The sequence below is a fragment of the Anopheles stephensi genome, chromosome 2, assembly GCF_013141755.1.
Source record: "Anopheles stephensi strain Indian chromosome 2, UCI_ANSTEP_V1.0, whole genome shotgun sequence".
Lineage (NCBI taxonomy): Eukaryota > Metazoa > Arthropoda > Insecta > Diptera > Culicidae > Anopheles > Anopheles stephensi.
The window spans coordinates 67,136,660-67,154,640 of NC_050202.1; the positions used below are offsets into that span (position 1 = coordinate 67,136,660).

Consider the following 17,981-nt stretch of genomic DNA (forward strand, 5'->3'; position numbering starts at 1 on the left):
CGACATTCCTGTGCTTGGGTCAATTTAAATTGTGCGTCTCGACCGTACCAGGTTACCAATTTGAACAGCTTAATTGGATGCCACCCGGCGAGTGGTGCCCGGTAATGCACGAGTGGGTGAATTATGGTGGACGTGCACGAAGAAATATTTGGGCCCACAAGACACCTTTGACACCAGGGAGGATTGTACGTACCTTCACGCAATGTTACGAAGTAGTACGATTCCTTTGACGGTTGACTGTGGCCAAGCTTGTTGACGGCGATCACCCGGAAGCTATACACGGTGAATGGTTGCAGTCCTGTCACCTGGTGAGCGGCCTGGCTGCTTTTGGTGTGTATCGGTGGTTCCTGCTCCCAGTCGCCATTTTCGCCAATTCTGAAAGCAACAGCAGGTAGAATGATGGTATTCATTAGAAGCGTGCATGGTAAAATGCTATTTTGTGTGTAAGCATCTAAACATAATTCGATTAGGGAGGTACGAGTTAGCAAACACATTGGTCGATCATTTGTTACGAATCCGCATACCTTTTCCAGTGAGTATTACATTTCTAGGAGACCATTTTAAACACCAATTTGCTGGAGAAAAAAACAATCCGGCAGCCATTTCCAAGAATTGGTGCTGTATTGAATGGTTCAATTGCAGCCGATACCGATCTCCAAGTAATACGAGATGTTTATTTACAGGTTTTTCAATCATTTCGTAATGTGTTTTTAATTTTTGGAAACCAATTCCTCGAAATTGAGCCAGAATTAAATTTTATTCAGTATTATTCCATTTAAACACTGTTAATGCTGTCTCAATTACGATGAATGGCATTTCAGTAAAACAAACATGTTAGCATTGATATGATAACCGTTATGCAAAAACAGAACAATTATTTGTTAAACTTTTCAAAGTAAATTTTGTAAACATACGGATTGTAGATTTTGTTCACTATTTCAAAATATCGAACTAGATGTATCTGATATTGAACTTCATCCAATTCGTCTCTCTATAGCAAGAACTAGAATTCATCTAACAAACGAAAGTGTTGTGATCTGATAAAAACTTTTAGAATAATTAGACTTCGATAAGCTCAGTATTAAAAGTTTTCATGCACTTCTCGTTAAAAGCTTTACTAAGAGTTTGAAAATCTAGTTGAAAAGTTCATGCTTGAAAAACGATCCTACGTTGTGCTTTTTTGCCGGTGCATGATTTGTCTGTCTCGTCTCATTATGATCTTCTCGCACTCTCTCTGTTTCTCTCGTTTCTCTGATCATTTTCACATGAATTATATTCGATAACGGAACGATTTTAATCTTTCTTCCCACCTGAGTTTCGGAAACTGCATTTAACAATGTCGTTTCCCGTATCACGTTTAACAAAACAGCGCTGGGATAAAAGGTATTCTCCAACTCCACTCCACTTGTTCTAGCAAACAGGTCACACAATCCGCAGATCGGTGTAGCAACACCAACAGTCATAAATTTCATCTCATGTCGGAGCAGTGCTCGAAAACAAAAATACCATGAAATAAAGTCTCCACGCACACTGCTCCCAACGGGTTTAAAATTTTCCGCCCTCCCTTCTGAGGTGTCCTACTGCTTGGTCCGCCCGTTTACAACCGAGAAAACCACAGCGTTTCAGTTTCTGAGAGCAGAAAAAACCAAAGGCAGGAAATGAAAGTTAAGAAAAAAAAAACTTTCCTCTCCCCACTAAACGCAAAACGTGTAAGCAAACATACGTCAAACAAACATTGGAGCAAGAAGCAAAACAGAAAAAAACCCAACGAGACACGTAAACCGAAAGCCTATCTCGTTGCGACGCTGAGGATGGTGAGGTATTAAGCGAAGATTAAAAATTTCACCCAACCATTCCGCGAGAACCGCTTCATCTTGCCGCGTTGTGGTTTGCCTGCCCAAGCCGAGCGGGTGCGATAGAGATAACTTTTGTTACGACACCGCCAACCGGTAGTGAAGAAAGTATATACGTTCGCCCAGCAGCTTGGTGGTGGAAAATGTTTGATAATCCCCCATTTTAAGAACGCGTCTCGGTTTCCGTCGCCAGATCTTTGCCCCAGCGCAGCAAATTTCGGGTTCGGAAAACGGAGGACATGTGTCGTCCTGCGCACCGAACGTACGTGTGTGCGTGCGTGATTGTGCGTGTTCTAGGGGATCACATTTCCCGAGTTTTGTTTGTCTTTTCCTTTCGTGAGCCAGGTGGAAAATAATAACAAAAGAGATGCGGACGAACTTTCGGCCAGCTTTCGGTACGGTGAGGCGTTTGGAAAAGTTTACCTTTTTTGCTAATGCTCATTCGCTCGGGATGCAGATTTGCCAGAGCTTACGAACAATCGGGCTTTGCTATATTTATGCCCGAAGGGGCATTTCAGGGAAACCAAACAACACTGGTAACAATGAACGAAAACCGATGCCCTGTCGGGATGAATTTTTCACGCTATTTGTTCATGGTAAAATTTCACGAATTTCAAACAATTCCAAAGTGTCATGATAAAGTAGCAAATCTTTTTAATACTTGTTTCGGGCAAATGAGCTCGAAATGAACCGGAAGTAGTCATCGTAAGTATTACTATGAAATCGCTGTATCGCTGCCGGAATTCTGTACAATCAGAAAACACATCAATCTTCCTATCATTTAATAAACAGTGATAGGCGTTTTTTACGGCACTTTGGTCTTGTTGGATTTTTTTTCTAGAAAATTTATGTTTAAAAGTTTAAAATTATCAAAAAGAGTACAAAGAATAACATAAAAGCGATCATATGTAAGATTTAAACAGCTTTAAGAATTGATTATCAATTTAGTGCAGCAAACAAATATAAAACAAGAACTAAGTTTCTTCCTTCGCTATCATTTCCTAAGCTAACAGCAATCACATTATCCTGCCAAAGGTATTGAAATATATTGATTATTCTAATTTAAAGCATTCAATGCTCTGACGCAAGAAATTTCCTCTTGATTTATCGAAAGTAATTTAATGAAATGATTAAAATTAATGATGGATTACGCTTTTCCATAATACACGCAGTAAAGTCTTCATTTATAAGACCCTCTCACGACCACATTGAACCTCATGAAAAAAGAAAACACTCTCCATTTCTTCCCCAATTTCTTTTCAAGTGTTTACTTTCGGATATTGATCTGCCAAACCCCATAGCCCGTTACCCCCTGACCCCACTCCGTTCAACGCAGCGAGACAACTCTTTCTACAAACACACCGGTGCCGCACTTTACCATAAATTCTCAGGACCTTCTCTTACTGATCTTGCCTAAATCAATACCGAAAGGAAATTTATAGCTTCACAAGGGCATCCCGGCGCCTGAAAAAATACCTCACTAGCATCATCACCAACACAGCACGAGGACGACCACCGGTAAAACCAGTTGCCAGTGGAATCAATTTATCTTACACTTAACTCGTTGTTTGCGAAGCTATGTGCTACCAAGGTTTTAGCGGGACTGTTTTTTTTTTGCTTGCTGTTTTGTTTTGAAGAGGAAAAGGTTGTAAAATAAATATTCTAGCAGATCCCGGAAGTATTCCCCGTGCTGACGGCGGAGACCACGACACCGACGACGTAACGGGAAAACCCGGTCACGAGCGTATCGGGACGAAAGTCGGTGTAAATCTAAACATAATGTCGACGAAATGGTTTTCCTTAGCGTTTGTCCTTACCGTGTTTCGATGATGAAATTTGTAACCGGTGCATTTCGGGGGTCCTGCGAGTGGGCCCAGGATAAATCGACCGAACGTGACGTGAAGCTTACGACCAGCGGACGTCCGGGCGGGTCAGGTACATCTGTGAAGTAAAGGGCAGAAGATAGCAGACGTAGAAAACATGGCTGCAAAACCCCGAACCGGGCACCGTCAAGAAAACAAGCGCCACGTCGTTGCTGTGCCAAGATGTCGGATCGTTAGCTTCCAAAGCTGGCTGAGAGCCGGAAGAAAATGATACATTTTCTTGTCAGCCAGTGCGGCCAGAAGAATGCCGACAATCTGTACCGTCCGCGTGTCTCACGTGCTTTGGAAAATGTTGCAGGAGATTTACTGCCCTCGTCGGTCGCTCATACGCCCATTGGCCGGATGGACTGTGATGAGGGTGGCTGCCCGCTCCCATCCACAACCAGTTCGTACGTAACGTACCGTCGCTTGACACGCAAAATTTATGCTGTACGATGCTTACCTTGTACCAGCAAGTCAACGATGGCTTCCGGGTTATGCCGGTCGTTCAGCAGGCAGCTGTATTCGGCCGTATCGGACGCGGTGGCAGGGCTGAGCAGCAAGCTGAAATTATCAGCCACTAGTGTGAGCTGAAACGAGCAAAAGGGTAATAACAAAGAAGTCGTTGTAGTAATTAGTGTACTGCACAGGAACTGCCAACTCCCCCAGAACGCTTGGAAATGTCGGGCAGGTGACAACAAAAAACTATGAAACCTAACCAGAATCCGCCGGCACAAGGTGAACAGCGGGTGGAAAGGAGTGTGAGCAGAAATGTGTCGATAAAGCTGACGATAATTACACTCGAACATCATCATTACACTCGAGCCCACACTAAGTGAGCACCTTTGTTTCGGAGCAAAATGTGAAGCGAAATGATGAGTTACATCATTATTTCACTGAATGAACGGATGTGTTGGAGTTTTTCTGCTCTACATTGTTGTTGTTGCCTTCTCGTCCCAGAAACGCTCCAGGGGAAACGAGAAAGCAAAGGGTCAGCAAGGTTGTCAGTGTCTTTGGCTGGGATAAATGAGCGAAATTCCACCCAAGCAAACCAACCGTCAGCTTAGCTCGGTAATGAATGGGATGCATGGTGTCCGGGCTGGGCAGCTTATAGGTTATGGTTTTGAGCGTTAATAGCTGCTCAAGCAGCACTAAGCTGTGCGGATGAAGTGTGTTTTGAAGGTACGCTGTGATTGAGTACAGCGCCAGAATGCTGGTGAAACGTAGACGATTGGACTAATTCTATTCATTAGGATATTTGCTAGCCGAGTGTTGTAGACGCACTAATTAATCTTATACGCACCACGCTGTTCATGGTACGGCACAATAATACCGCCATAGTAAAGCCGCAAGGTGCTCTAGAGCATCATAAAACAAAGTAAATATCGCTGGTAACAGACGCGAGCTTGAATGCTGATGGCATGAAAAGAATTTTCCACTGGATTATGGCACGAGCTTTATTTAGTTTGCTCGCTGCAAACACATTAGGATTAGTAATTTTCTTTATGCGTAAAAACACAACTAGTGAAGCTGTGGATAGTAAACTGTAAGCTTTGCAAGTATCAATAAAGGTTTCAGTAATTGAGGCCTTTTTCTTTCTCATACTAGATCATTACCTAGACCTACTAGAGCTCGCCGAAATATGAAAGCTTGTTATGTTTAATTATAACTCATAGCAAAATAGTGAGCATGGTTATAGTAATTATGAGCTGCCTTGCGTGAGACTCAATTTAATTGTCTATTGGGAACTGCTTTGCAATAAGTATACCTGATCTGATTTTGGTGCTTTAACATGGCGCTCGATAATATGATGCTAAATAATAATAAGTAAATAATAGTAAATAATAATGGTCGATCCTGTGGCCGAAGCAATAACCGCGCCGTGTGAAGACACGGCAGGACCGAGGATCAAATCCCACCCAGACCGCCTCCCCGTAAGTCACAGAAAGCCAGCAGGGCGAGACCACTCGAGGTTGTAGTGCCAAGGAAAAAGGAGAAGAAGAAATAATAGTTACCTTATTACTTACTATAATAGTTATAGTAAGTTTTAGAAAACATCACACAAGCACGATGGAGACGCCTGGTTTTTTACTATCAGTTTTGTCGTAAATGGAGACGCCTGGTGGCTGACACAAGTGCTAAGCATGTATTAAATTGTTATATGTAATAATTAATTTCTTTTCATTTACTTCATACGAAAGTTGGGAACAACATTATGAAAAACATTTTAAAATTTTATAACCTATAAAATTCAAATCTTTTTTAGTAGATTACTGTGTTTCTCCGACGTAGTTTGGCGTCATAGAAATCAATCGATACATTTTTAAATAAAGAGAAACACGGTAATATCTTGTAAAAAGTCATAAAAATGTCTGTTCGCCTGTTAAAAACTGGTAATGGAATTTTATGGATTATAATTTTAAGAATAAAATAAAAACAAGACCGTTTAAAGAACCGAATCCGACAGCACCACTACCCACACCTTTATTCTATACAAAAAAGAACTCGTAAAAATGTCTCCAATTCCAGCCAAACATAATTCTGTCGACCATTATTTTCATCACCGTAAGCAGATTAACGGAGATGATCCAAATTTTTCATTACCAAAGCCATCCTGTTCCGCCCATCTTTAATATACCCACAGTATCTCACCTGCTCGTTGTCGATAGCGACCTCTCGACATATAATACACACGATAAACAGCCTCGCACACTTACCCGCTGATTGCTGACCAACGGTAAACCGTTGACGTACTCGGCGATGGTGTGGGATGTGCGCCAAACTAGCGTCTCTACCAGCGAACGCTCGTTAACGCCCGGACAGTCGAGGGTAATGTTTTTCCCGGCAACCGCTACGTACTTGATCACGGGAATGTTTTCAATATCTGCAACGATAAGGGAACGAATATGGGCACAAAGAGTTATGCACTGTTTGGTCGCGTCGTGGCACAAACTGTACGCAAACGAAGCGAAGGAACGAAACTGGACGGCTGGCGAGCTGCTGTGTGGAAGAAAAATGATGATGTCCATTACAGAACGCGGCTGTACGGTTGGCGTTTCAATGGTTTTCCTTTTTTCCCCTTTTTTCTATATCCCTGTGTTCGCATGCTTTACCGATTGCTTGCCACTTTTCGTACGATGATTAATGGCCGTCATGGTAAATGTGTTGCACTTGACCTGTGGGATTTCTCTTTTTCATGTTTTCGTGACATCAAACATGCGTAAATTTAAAGCCGTGGCTTTCCGCCCGGCATAATTTAAGGTTCGAGTTCGTGCGAAGCTAAGGGCGTCGCGGTTCACGGCAACACAAAGCGGATAACACGGGATGCTTTAGATTTATTGCTTCTGGAATAATATATTTTAACTTTAATAGGGCTCCACAAAGTCGATACTGGGAACAAAACCTAAACGATCAGCTAAAAGCAGTATCAGGCTGCTGTCCATTTTTGATTTTGTACAAAAAGGGACAATGATTTGTATTGAACTTTATAATGGGCACCATGTTAGCAATAATTTATTAATATCCCTAACCGCTCACCATCACGCATATTAATAGTAATGGTTATAATTACGCATTTCAATATCAACACATTAGCGCGGTCGAAGGCCTGCAAACAGATTGAGGCTAGCTTGCACACCCTCCACCCGGTCGCACCAAACATGGGTCCACAGTTGGTTGTGTTTGAATCGATTAAAAAGGACACCTCGACAGCAGCACGTGAGGACAGCACTGATGTTCGTGAACAATATGTTACCCATTCCGAGAATTACAACATCCCTTTAGCATCAAGAAACTGTTATCATCGGAAACATACGCACACTCACTCAACCATCCCGGCCTACAGCCAGCCACAGCTTGAATGTTGTACGGTTTCCCGTTTTTTGCTCACCTAGTTTATATCCATCGAAGCCCAGCCCACCGAATTTTGCAATACACTGTAAATCTGTCGCCTCAGATCGAATCCGTTCCTTTGCAATGAAGGTACGTACGTATGTGCGTGTGTGTGTGATGTTATTAGTTTGTCGGAAAGTTTCTTTTTACGCCCTTGCGTTACGCTATCCCGTGGATATCTTGTATCGCAACGGGGAAAGAGAGAGTTTTTGTTTTGTTGATGCCAGCAAACGCTACACCGGCAACGGGGATAAAATCTATCCCTTTGCCCAAGCCTCCTCCTCCTATACTCGTCCTCCTTCTATCGGCCATAATCGCTTGCGGAAGCTTCGAACCGGAAAGCCTGTGAAGATTCCGGTACGGTAGAAAGTTTTGGTTTCTGTTTACCACTCCATAGCCGTGGCTGGAAGCCACTTGGGCGACCCGGCAGCTTACGGTCGGAGAATGGCAACTTAATGACTGATAACTTTTGGAATTAATTGAAATAGTTTTTCTAACGAAAGACAATCTGTCGAAGCTGCAAAAACCCGTGCAAATGGGGAAGTTTGTGCCGGAAAGCATACATTGATTGATACAGCTTTCAGCGATACAGCCAAGTGGCAGAGGTTTGTTCCGTTGAGTATGAAAACGATATGAAATAATAATTTAATTTTAAACAAATATACGATCAATCTTTCCTAGAAGGTTTTGCGAGGTAAATTTTCTCAGGAATTTCATAACTTTCAGCAAATTTTCTCTACCGTTTTGCTGTCGATATCAACCAATCTCGACATAAATTACAGATCAATTGGTATCGATGCCGTACGCAGCTTCCTTCTGTGATTCTACCATGATTGTAAGTTTGATAACATTAAGCAAGAAAAACGCATAAAGTTCCGATCACAATCCAATCTTACCTGGAAAAGACATTTCTAGTGATCCATTCCATCAGAGTGGGCATTATTTTGTTTTTTGCTAACGTAAGCACAAAGCTGCACACAACACGATGATACGCTACCGTCTCAATCGGTTTTATGTGAAATGGTTGGCGGTTATGTTGCTTCCATTTTTCGTGTGAAAACAAATGAACCAATGAAAACTTATCTAGTCTGAGTGGAAACCCTTTCACCCTGGCATATGGGCTTCATATGTGTGACGGAAGGAAACTTTCACTTTGATTTATTGATAGTCTTATGAGCGAAATTGAAGAAAACGAGTCACTGTCAGTTGTTTAGGACTTTTCCGAAACTGTTACGTCGGTTGGAAACAATCAGTTGCAGGTTGTGAGCATTTTTGTTGTTGTTATGTGTATTGGTTTTATCGATTCGATCACGTTGCTAAAATTTGTTTTCTAAAACAATGTTTTTATAGATTGATATTATTATCGAATTTAATTCTTAAATAGATAAATTAAATTCACGAAAAAAATAAGTAAATAAAATAAAACAAGACTTGAACTCATTTCTGTTCCTTCTGTCTGTCTGTCTGTAACTATTTCTGTGAATCAAAAGCCGAATTAAATTAATTAAACGTTGAGTTAACTCGTGTAGAAACGACTAATCAAAGAAAACGCTTAGAAAAAGTTACATTAAACTTTGATACGAGAAAACGAACTAAATGTTTTTATCGATAGCATGATCATGATCGACATTATCATAACGATTTCATACTTAACCCAACATGGTTACATTATTTCTGCAATCGTTTCACGTAACCAATCGCCATACAAACGAGCCAACGTTTCCCAAATCTCATCCGAATGTCTGAACGAGTACATTCAACGCTTATAAAAAAAGGAAAAAACAGCAACAAATCCCTTCAAACTAAATCCCAACACTAAATCAGTGCAGACAGACAGGCAAAGTTTGAACACACTCCGCACTACGATTAGGAAGTGGATCAGATAATTGTTTGATAAAACGAACCCCTCCAGATCTCGTCCCTGTTTCCGAAAGCGACCTGGCACAAACTGCACAACTTCGCCTTCTTCTACAGCAAGAGCAACAACAACAACAACCGCTACTTGAGATTGTGGGGGAGGTACACGTCCCGGGCGCAAAAGCGGGACAAGTTTCGGGATAAGCTTCAATAACACGCCCAACAACATACACACGCAGTGCTTTACGCGAATGCTTAGTCATTCGAAAACAGCTTTTTGCTCACAGCTGACTTCACCGCGCGCGAACGACGTGTATTGGAGCGCACCGTGGAGAAGCAACAAAAAAAACACAAGAAACGCCAAGAAGCGTCACTGCCTTTTCGGCTCGGCTGCGTCTGAAGTGGAAAGGTTTCGTTTAACCGGTTGATTGAGTTGCTCGCAAAACTTGTTTGAAGTGAAACTTATCTTTTCTGATCTCCCATCGAACCCCCCCCCCCCCGCCGATATTCTCCAACCCTACCCCCTTACCCTCTCTTCGCAACCCACCATACCGCAAACGGTAAGAGTACTTCTTTGTTCTGACCTGGCTTACGGTAGCCGCCATTTACCGGTACCCGCGGTAGAACGCGAAAGATGCGAACATAGAACACAGATTTCTTCGATCAGCAGCGGTAAAGTAGACAGGAGCAGACGAACGACAGCATCCGCGCGGCTGGATGGTGCGGGATTCGTATTTCTTTCAGGGGCAAAACTTTCTCCTTTCGCCACGGCGCAGTTTTATCAGTTTTTACGAATCTTCTCGCTGCGAAAAATATATAGCCACATGCACTCAAACACATGCACACACGCGCAAACACTCGAGAGTTCGTACAGAACGGCAAAACTAAGACGTTCGATTTCGAAAGCAGTAGCTCAGCGAGCGTCTGGAGCAGACAACTGTTCCGTAGTTCGTTTTCTTCGCGCTCGTACGAAGCACAAGAAAAAAATAAAATAAAATGGAAGCTACCCGCACAACTTAGGAGGCCAGCGACCGGTGCCGGGTGGTGGTGCTTGACGTTGCAGAACCAAAACCTGTCGAATGCAGAATCCGCACCGAACCGGCTGTGGCATTTTATCAAAATGGAATGACACACGACATGACGTACCGGGAGAGTTGAACTAGGGCGAAAAGAACTAGCAAAGTAAACCCACTACTGCTAACCTTTCGTTCACACAGTGATCGAAGAAAAACCATCGCTGCAAAGCTGTTACGTCGGTCGGTCGGTATCAATCGGTTGTAGGATTATAAATATTTCGTCCACCCTGATTGGATCGCTGTGGAGACAACGTGACGACGACGGAGTACAAGCACGCTGGTACCATTTTGTAGCCATTCCGAATGGGAGCAAATGGCTAGCTGGTGGAGGCGAGCATGTTCGCAACGACACGTCACGAGCCGAACCGGTCACAGACGTTCTTGATCGTCCGCTTGCACCTTCGCCCTCCGCCGCTTCCGCCTTCCATTCGGTGCCGAATGGAAAATTCTTCAGAATCAAATTACCAAATCATAAGGCAGCAAAAGGAAACCGGGGGCGGATGTTGGGATCGTTTCGGTTTAAGGATAATCTTGTTTGCCGAAGGACCTCGGGCTAAATTAATTGGATTATTAAGAAGGTGCAAATGAGCGTCCCAGCTTCGAGTCGTAAGCCATTTGTCAATTATGTGGCGAGGGATGGAAGAATCGGATACGTACGATTGACGGTAATGAAATGCTTTAATGCTGTGTGCTTGTCCAGTTTTATCTACAAAAAGGACTTCTTCTCTCCTGTTGTTCTGGACAATCGCTTTTGTGCATAATGGCAAGCTGAAAGTGATTCTTTCTTGTCAGTGAAACATCACCAGGACAACAGTGCAAATGTAAACAATACAACCTTCTGAGGAGGTTCGTCAGCTGTGTGCGTGTTAAATGATGCAGAAACCGGATGCATCGATACACAAAGATGCTGAGAAATATGTAAATGACGGCCAGTTACACCTTTCACTGCATTTAGCACACATCATTGCTTCTTTACTAGGAAGACATTTGGGCCACTGCTAATGGCGGCCGGCATAATTCTCATAGAGCATAAACATTGAAGATTCGTCTATCTTCAAGCAATCAAACACTTTAAAAGGAAGGAGTGTATTCTTTTTAGAATTTTATGAACATCATATTTCAAAAGACCAGGAAGATTGATACAATCTTAGTAATGAACTCACAAACTAGAAAGAATTTTTACTATGAAAAATGTTCCATTCCCAAAACAATGAAAGCGTTTCATTGAATCGTTTTCATCAGAAAATGTTCTCCTCTCCCTTTCCAATGGCACAAACAAAAAAGGGGTACATTAATTATACTCCATTCCAACCCGGGCAAGACAACAAGAAAACATCGAACCACTTCGCCCGGGCGCCCGGGTTGCTGATTGAAACGATTGTCGGTAGACGCTCATTTCAACCTCAAAACCGTGGGACGACACCAAACTGTGCGGGATGCGATGCGTCCCGAAATTGTGAACCATAATTCAACCAAATACTTCACCATTCATCCTAATTCAGTTGTGATTTGTTTGCCCAGCACAGACCCTGTTCCGCCTTCCGCCAATGTTGGGGTTGGCCCTGGCAAGAAGGCTGCCACGAAGCAAAGGAAATGAAAATGGGGGTTTTTCCGCCTCGATTGCGCACGGCCAAACACGGCCTTTCCCACTACGGCCTCTGACCGAGAGCAGCAAGAAGAAGCATCCAAAAAAAAAAAAAGAAAACCCAAACACGGTCGTCCTTGTCGTCCTGGTCCCGAAATCAATCATTTGTAATGTATCGTCGAATAAATTGTCGAAACACTTCACCGGGACACACCGGGACGGTGGTGCCGATTTCGGACGGATGGTTTGAAAAGCTCGTTTAAATGTCCGGAATAAACTTTCCCGCCCGATGTGGGGTTTCGTGGATGGGAACGGGGAGCGGAGGGGAGCGTTTTGTTTTGGGGCGGGGAAGCAAGTGCCAAGTAAACGAAGGTTTTGAGCGAGGGAAAATTTAGGGCTCGCAGCCCACCCGATGGTCGAAAGGGGTTGTGTATTGAATGTGTTCTTTTTATTTCTTGCCTTCCTTTTTCGCTAGTACATTTTAGTACACGAAAAGTGGCCCCAAAACTCCCACTTGTATCTGGTGGCGGATCGTTTGCGTTTCGCTGCGTGCTGTACTGCCCGAGGAGCATCGGGAGGGAGATGTGTGGAATCGAAACGTTTGGGGCAATGTGTATTTAAATTGCTAATATTGACAAGGATGTATCGTTCCTCCCACCGGGACGAAAATGGTGCTGTTGTCGTGCCAGACTCTGCCGTCTGGATGCTGGAAATTTGATGATGTGTTTCATCTTTTGCGTAAACTCGTTTTGTGTGTGTGTGTGTGTCGCTAAACAAATGGAGTGAAGGGAGTGGGCTAGCAGCTTCCCAGGGCACGCTGAACACACTCATCCGTAGACCGGAGGTTTAGCTTCCAATTGATTTTGCTCTCGAAAGCTCGCGAGTCAATCGATTATATTTGACTAATATTGAAATATTAAACCGATGGAAAGCTACCCCGACCTCCACGAGCCAGCAAGGGATGAAATGTGTGCCTGGCGCGGGGATACATATTGAGCTTCCGGATGGATTAACCTTTGTTGTACGGTAGGGTTGTTAATGTGCTGCCACACTTTTCTTTTGATTACATTGTCATGGCAGTATGCAAACACAAAACGCCACATTTTGCTACATTTATCATATGCTTTTAATATGTTGCATGTTTGATATGGGTTATTGAATTTTTAAACCATCTCTGCGGCGTAGCTAACTTTGCACAAGATGAATAACAGAAGCATAAACAAGCCGTCATTAGTTTTTGGTCTACGATGTTACACTTGTTCATCAATATGGGAGGGAAAATTACAATGGAAATGTATTATTAAATCAATATTTTTTATTTATTTATTTTAAATTATGACGGCTTGAAGCCGTATTGTCAGCACTGCATGTGCTCGGTCAGGCCGTTCATGTTGAATAAAAGAACAGCCTCTCGGTAGGAAGTCTTGGCTAAATCGACTGTAGGGCTTTTTTAAAGATGCATAAGACGCAATATCTGCTCCATAATTTCAATCTAGTTTGAGCCAACTACGCCAAATTGAATTAAATAACTTTCCAAATAGTTCCGTCAGATGTATTTTTTTCTGAAATTCATATACCAGAGGCTTGGTTTATTACTCCGTCAGATAATAAACAAGTCATCTAGCTCTTCAACGTATTAAAATCTGAATTATCCAGGAAAAATCCTTTTCAGCACAATCGTTGTTTTGAATGCACCTAAGATAGTCCCTTTCTTTGAAGAGCCTTTTGAGGCCGAGCGACATATGTACATTGCCATCGCTCATGTTCTCTACCGTTCTCGCCTCATCTGACCAATAATATATGCATCTCAAAAGAGATTGATTTCTATAATGTTTTATGTGTTACTCCTAAGCTCTATTGATTTACTCTAGTTTCAATCTCCTTTGTGTTATCTGTGTAATGTATAACCAAAATATGAAAAAATGACCAAATATGTTTCCGAAAGATATTGATGGGCTATGAACAATCAGTCTATTCTAACGGCCGAAGAACTAGAATCAAGGATTTGTTCTTTCAAAGAGTTTGATATGTGAGAGAGGAAGTTTGAGAAAGTGAGAGTTGCACTGTCTATCGGTAATAAACAATTTTTGTTTTACAACTTCTTCATACTTCTAAATAAAGATGAAAATCTGTAACAGGGGACAAATTCTAGCCACCTAACAGTGTTGTAGGCCCCTTCGAAAGCTGAAGACATTGAAGAGGAAAACCGAGGCTTTGTCGCATACAACATCGCAACAATGTTCTCCAAACCAAATCGAAATATTTATCCAAAAAATCACTGTCAACGGCTTGTCAACAAACCGTCCAGAAAATAGTGGAACGAACACTTTTGCAAAATGCTATTCTGCCTTGATACTCCATGTTCAAGGGCTAGTTTTTAATTGCATGCGATACATATAGTCAAAGTTTCATTTGACAAACATCATCCATGGTGTCTACAGTATTGTCCAGATAAACTCAGTAACGGAGAAGAATGGTGCGAGAAACTACGAAAATTTAAAGAACTTACGAAAATGCCACCGTACCAAGAAAAGTTGCCAAAAAGCTGTTTACTTTACAAAAAGGTCATGCCGTTGTAAAAATATTGCGTTTCACATATCTACGTTGTAAAAATAAAATAAAGTTAGGCATTTTCTTAAAATGCATGTATGACGCATGGAAAATGAATATATTTCCACTTCACACGAAAGAAAATTTTCACACGCATAGAGATATGATCCATCATTTTTCCTTCTCTATTATTGGCTTACCAAGAATATTACGATTGCATGACCGGAGAGAAAATTCTACGAGAAATAAGAATTGGAGATAGCTTTAACATGTTGAATTCCGTTCGTTCTATACGTACGTGTAGCGCAGGCTGATTCAAACATATCTTAATGAAAAGTGTCAAATTAAATGCTTTTTTTACCTACAAACGCGAACGATGGATAAAACAAAATGTATTCATTCAAAACGATTACAGTTCTCCTTAAATCGCAAGTAGAAGCAGGTTCCATGAAATCAATCTGAAAGGCAACGTATACCCCGTTTAAATCATCATGCCTAGGTTCGATATAATGAACGATCGATAAAACTGATGGCATCCCTAGCGGATGCGATACGATCGGAACACACTACCTGTGTCATGCTTCACCGACCAAAAGGATGCTTCGCCAGTAAGTAGCACACTCTTGTTTTGCTACAACCGGCTCGTTATCCATCCAACACTTGGTTACACTAAGCTGCGTAAGGGCCGAAGGTTAACGGGATGCCACCGGTAACTGTGGGTGCGGGGTACGAACTGAAATAAGTAACATCGACACACACATCACAGCCCAGACCATCGCATGCTTATCCCTTTCAAGCAATGATGATGCACGTAATAACGTTAGCAAGATGCTTCAAAGTTTAAGGAGAACGTTTAATAAAAATCCAATAAGGGCAAACTGAAGATGGGGAAAGGTTCCGGCAAGCAAGGATGGGTTCAGCGCTTCCCATGCGTACCGCCGACCTGAAGTGCTCCTAGGTAACGCTGGAATCGGCAAACCATCCGTGTGCTCTTGATTCTCGATTCCCTCCCAGTGGAGTGTGTTTTATCGCATCGGGGAATTGTTGTAGCATTTCATTTGCTGCTTCTGCTGCTGCATAAAACGAAAACCTTCGCCCAGCTTGTGCTTTAAGTCTGGTTGAAACGGTGCCACATTGAAGCACATCCGGAGCGCTTGGTTTGGCGTTTTGTGAAGCAACAAATTGCAAGCCGAGTGTCGAGAATAGCTTTTTAAGCAGCTCGTCACTTTGTCGGCAAAGACTTCATCAACTGTCACAGCGTCCTCCTGTCGTTCGCAGCTGCACGGAATAATTCTGTTTCAGCTGCCAAACCAGAAAGAATCGTTCCTTCGCCACCGCCAACACAGTCTCCGTTCGATAGGCACACACAGCAATCTTACCGAAAATTCTGCTCGTACCGGAACCGGTAATGAAGGATGCTGCCAAAATTAATCCACAGACGATAAATTTCCACTTCGCCGCGATGGAATACCTCATGGTTACGGAACCGATGACCGTGCTGTTGAACCGGTACAGTACTGCTGCTGCTGCCTGCTGCTGTCTGTTGGCATCCAAATAAAAGAAAGCCCGTTTCTTTGCACACTATCGCACCGACGAACTCGTGCACCAACGCCTCCTAGGCGAACCCTGACCAGCCCGTGCGACACTTCGGTGCGGTTCGGTGCGGTCCCAAGGATCAGGCAGCAACATTAGCGGTAATGTGACCGATATTTCATACACCGCCACTAAAACCTCTTTTTCGGATGAATATTTCCTCCGTTCCGTTCCCACTCCGCACCGCTGCGGCACTGGTTGAAGTTGAATTATTATGCTAATTCGAACCTCGTTCTGATCCGCTATTGGCCCGACCAGGGTAATACGCCTTTATGGGTGAAACGTATGAAGCGCAGTACTGGCAGCGCAGGCCAAGGTGGTATGAAAATACAGCTTCAAAATGCTCTCCGCACCAGTGAATCGCTACGTTTGCCCAGGAACGTACCCGCACTGGGCCGAGCACATACGATGGTTGGTAACACTTTGCCACTGGTAACAATTGCACTACCATAATAGGATGGTTATTGGAATTATTTCACTAAAGTGCACTTCTCCGCGGAACACTTTTTAATTACTTTTCTTTTATTTATTGCACCATATAAGCTCATTTCGGTTGGAAACTATCACACAATATAGCCTTCACGGCGTACTTTAGTGTACCGATTATAGTAAGTTTATTCCTTTTTTTTCTTCTTTTATTTTCACCACCGTTTTATCGGTACACAGGCAAGATAAACTGCTTTTTCTGCGTAATGCTCATGGGTGGCGTGCTAATTTCCGTCACTTACGGAACACTCTATTTAACTGACACCACTCAAAACAACGCTTCACCGTGCGAATGCCTTTGTTTACACAACGGATCTTGACACTTGTTTTTCCACCCGAAACCCCTCACGCGGCGAAACAGGACGAGGCGGGGACAACGGTTGGCTGCGCGATAGGCATGGCCACACCGAACGCGGCGAGTCGTCGATTTGTCTGGCCTCTGCGACCGGTGACACGGTACATTGCCGCTGACTGTTGACATTGGTGTACGCTTTTTTTGATGGCATCAGCGAAAGTGAGAGCTGTCACATTTTATTGCAACATTTTCTTTTTATTTATACTTCTGCCTGCACACCCACCGTGGATGCTGTGGGAACGCTATCAACAAGGACCACTACAAAAACAGACGATAGCAAACATCTCCACACGCACAATGTGCATACACACGAACAAACACACACACTAGAACCGGTACGTCACACGTGATCGTTGATGCAGGAAGAAGCTAGAGAAACACATGACAAGGCGCTCCAAGCCAATGGAGGGTGGTGAGTTACGCTTGGTGTGCCGTCTGCCGCCGTGCAATCCAAATACACCCACGGGTGGACAGACCAGATGCTTCCTTTAAGCGAGAGGCACGGTTTACTCCCTCACAAACGCGAACGCGGTCAAGGATAACACGGTACTGAAGCTGAATAAAACTGGACTCGTCACCGGAAGCTCGGCGTCGTCGTGAGCGCACAACCAAACACACGCCTCCGTTCCACCTGGCAGCCCCGAAAAGAGAACGAGAGAGCGTGTGTGTGAGCAAGAGCGTTGAGAGCTGCGGCCATAGAACGAGCACACCAGAGCTAAACCGGGAGAATCCTAGTCTGCTCGAAAAAGGGGAGCCTTTCTGTTTACTACAACTGCTCGAAACTGTGGTGTGCGTGCGTGCACTGTTCACAGCACAGCATCGGTTGCTGAGCAACGTTTCGAGAGCGAACGCGCCTCGTTTTGTGTATGCGAA

At 43.3% G+C, this 17,981-nt stretch overlaps 1 protein-coding gene across 1 annotated transcript in view; it reads right to left on the minus strand.

Annotated features, from left to right (window-relative positions):
* LOC118504371 (tyrosine-protein phosphatase 99A) overlaps positions 1 to 17,640 on the minus strand; it is a 42,246-nt gene extending 24,606 nt beyond the window's left edge. The window contains exons 1-5 of the mRNA XM_036038776.1: positions 16,054 to 17,640; positions 6,433 to 6,599; positions 4,179 to 4,305; positions 3,671 to 3,794; positions 194 to 375 (exon numbers count right to left, since the gene is read on the minus strand). Coding sequence (XP_035894669.1) covers positions 194 to 375; positions 3,671 to 3,794; positions 4,179 to 4,305; positions 6,433 to 6,599; positions 16,054 to 16,150 — 697 coding nt within the window. The 5' untranslated portion in view covers positions 16,151 to 17,640. The remainder of the gene's footprint in view (positions 1 to 193; positions 376 to 3,670; positions 3,795 to 4,178; positions 4,306 to 6,432; positions 6,600 to 16,053) is intronic.
* Positions 17,641 to 17,981: the final 341 nt, after the last annotated feature.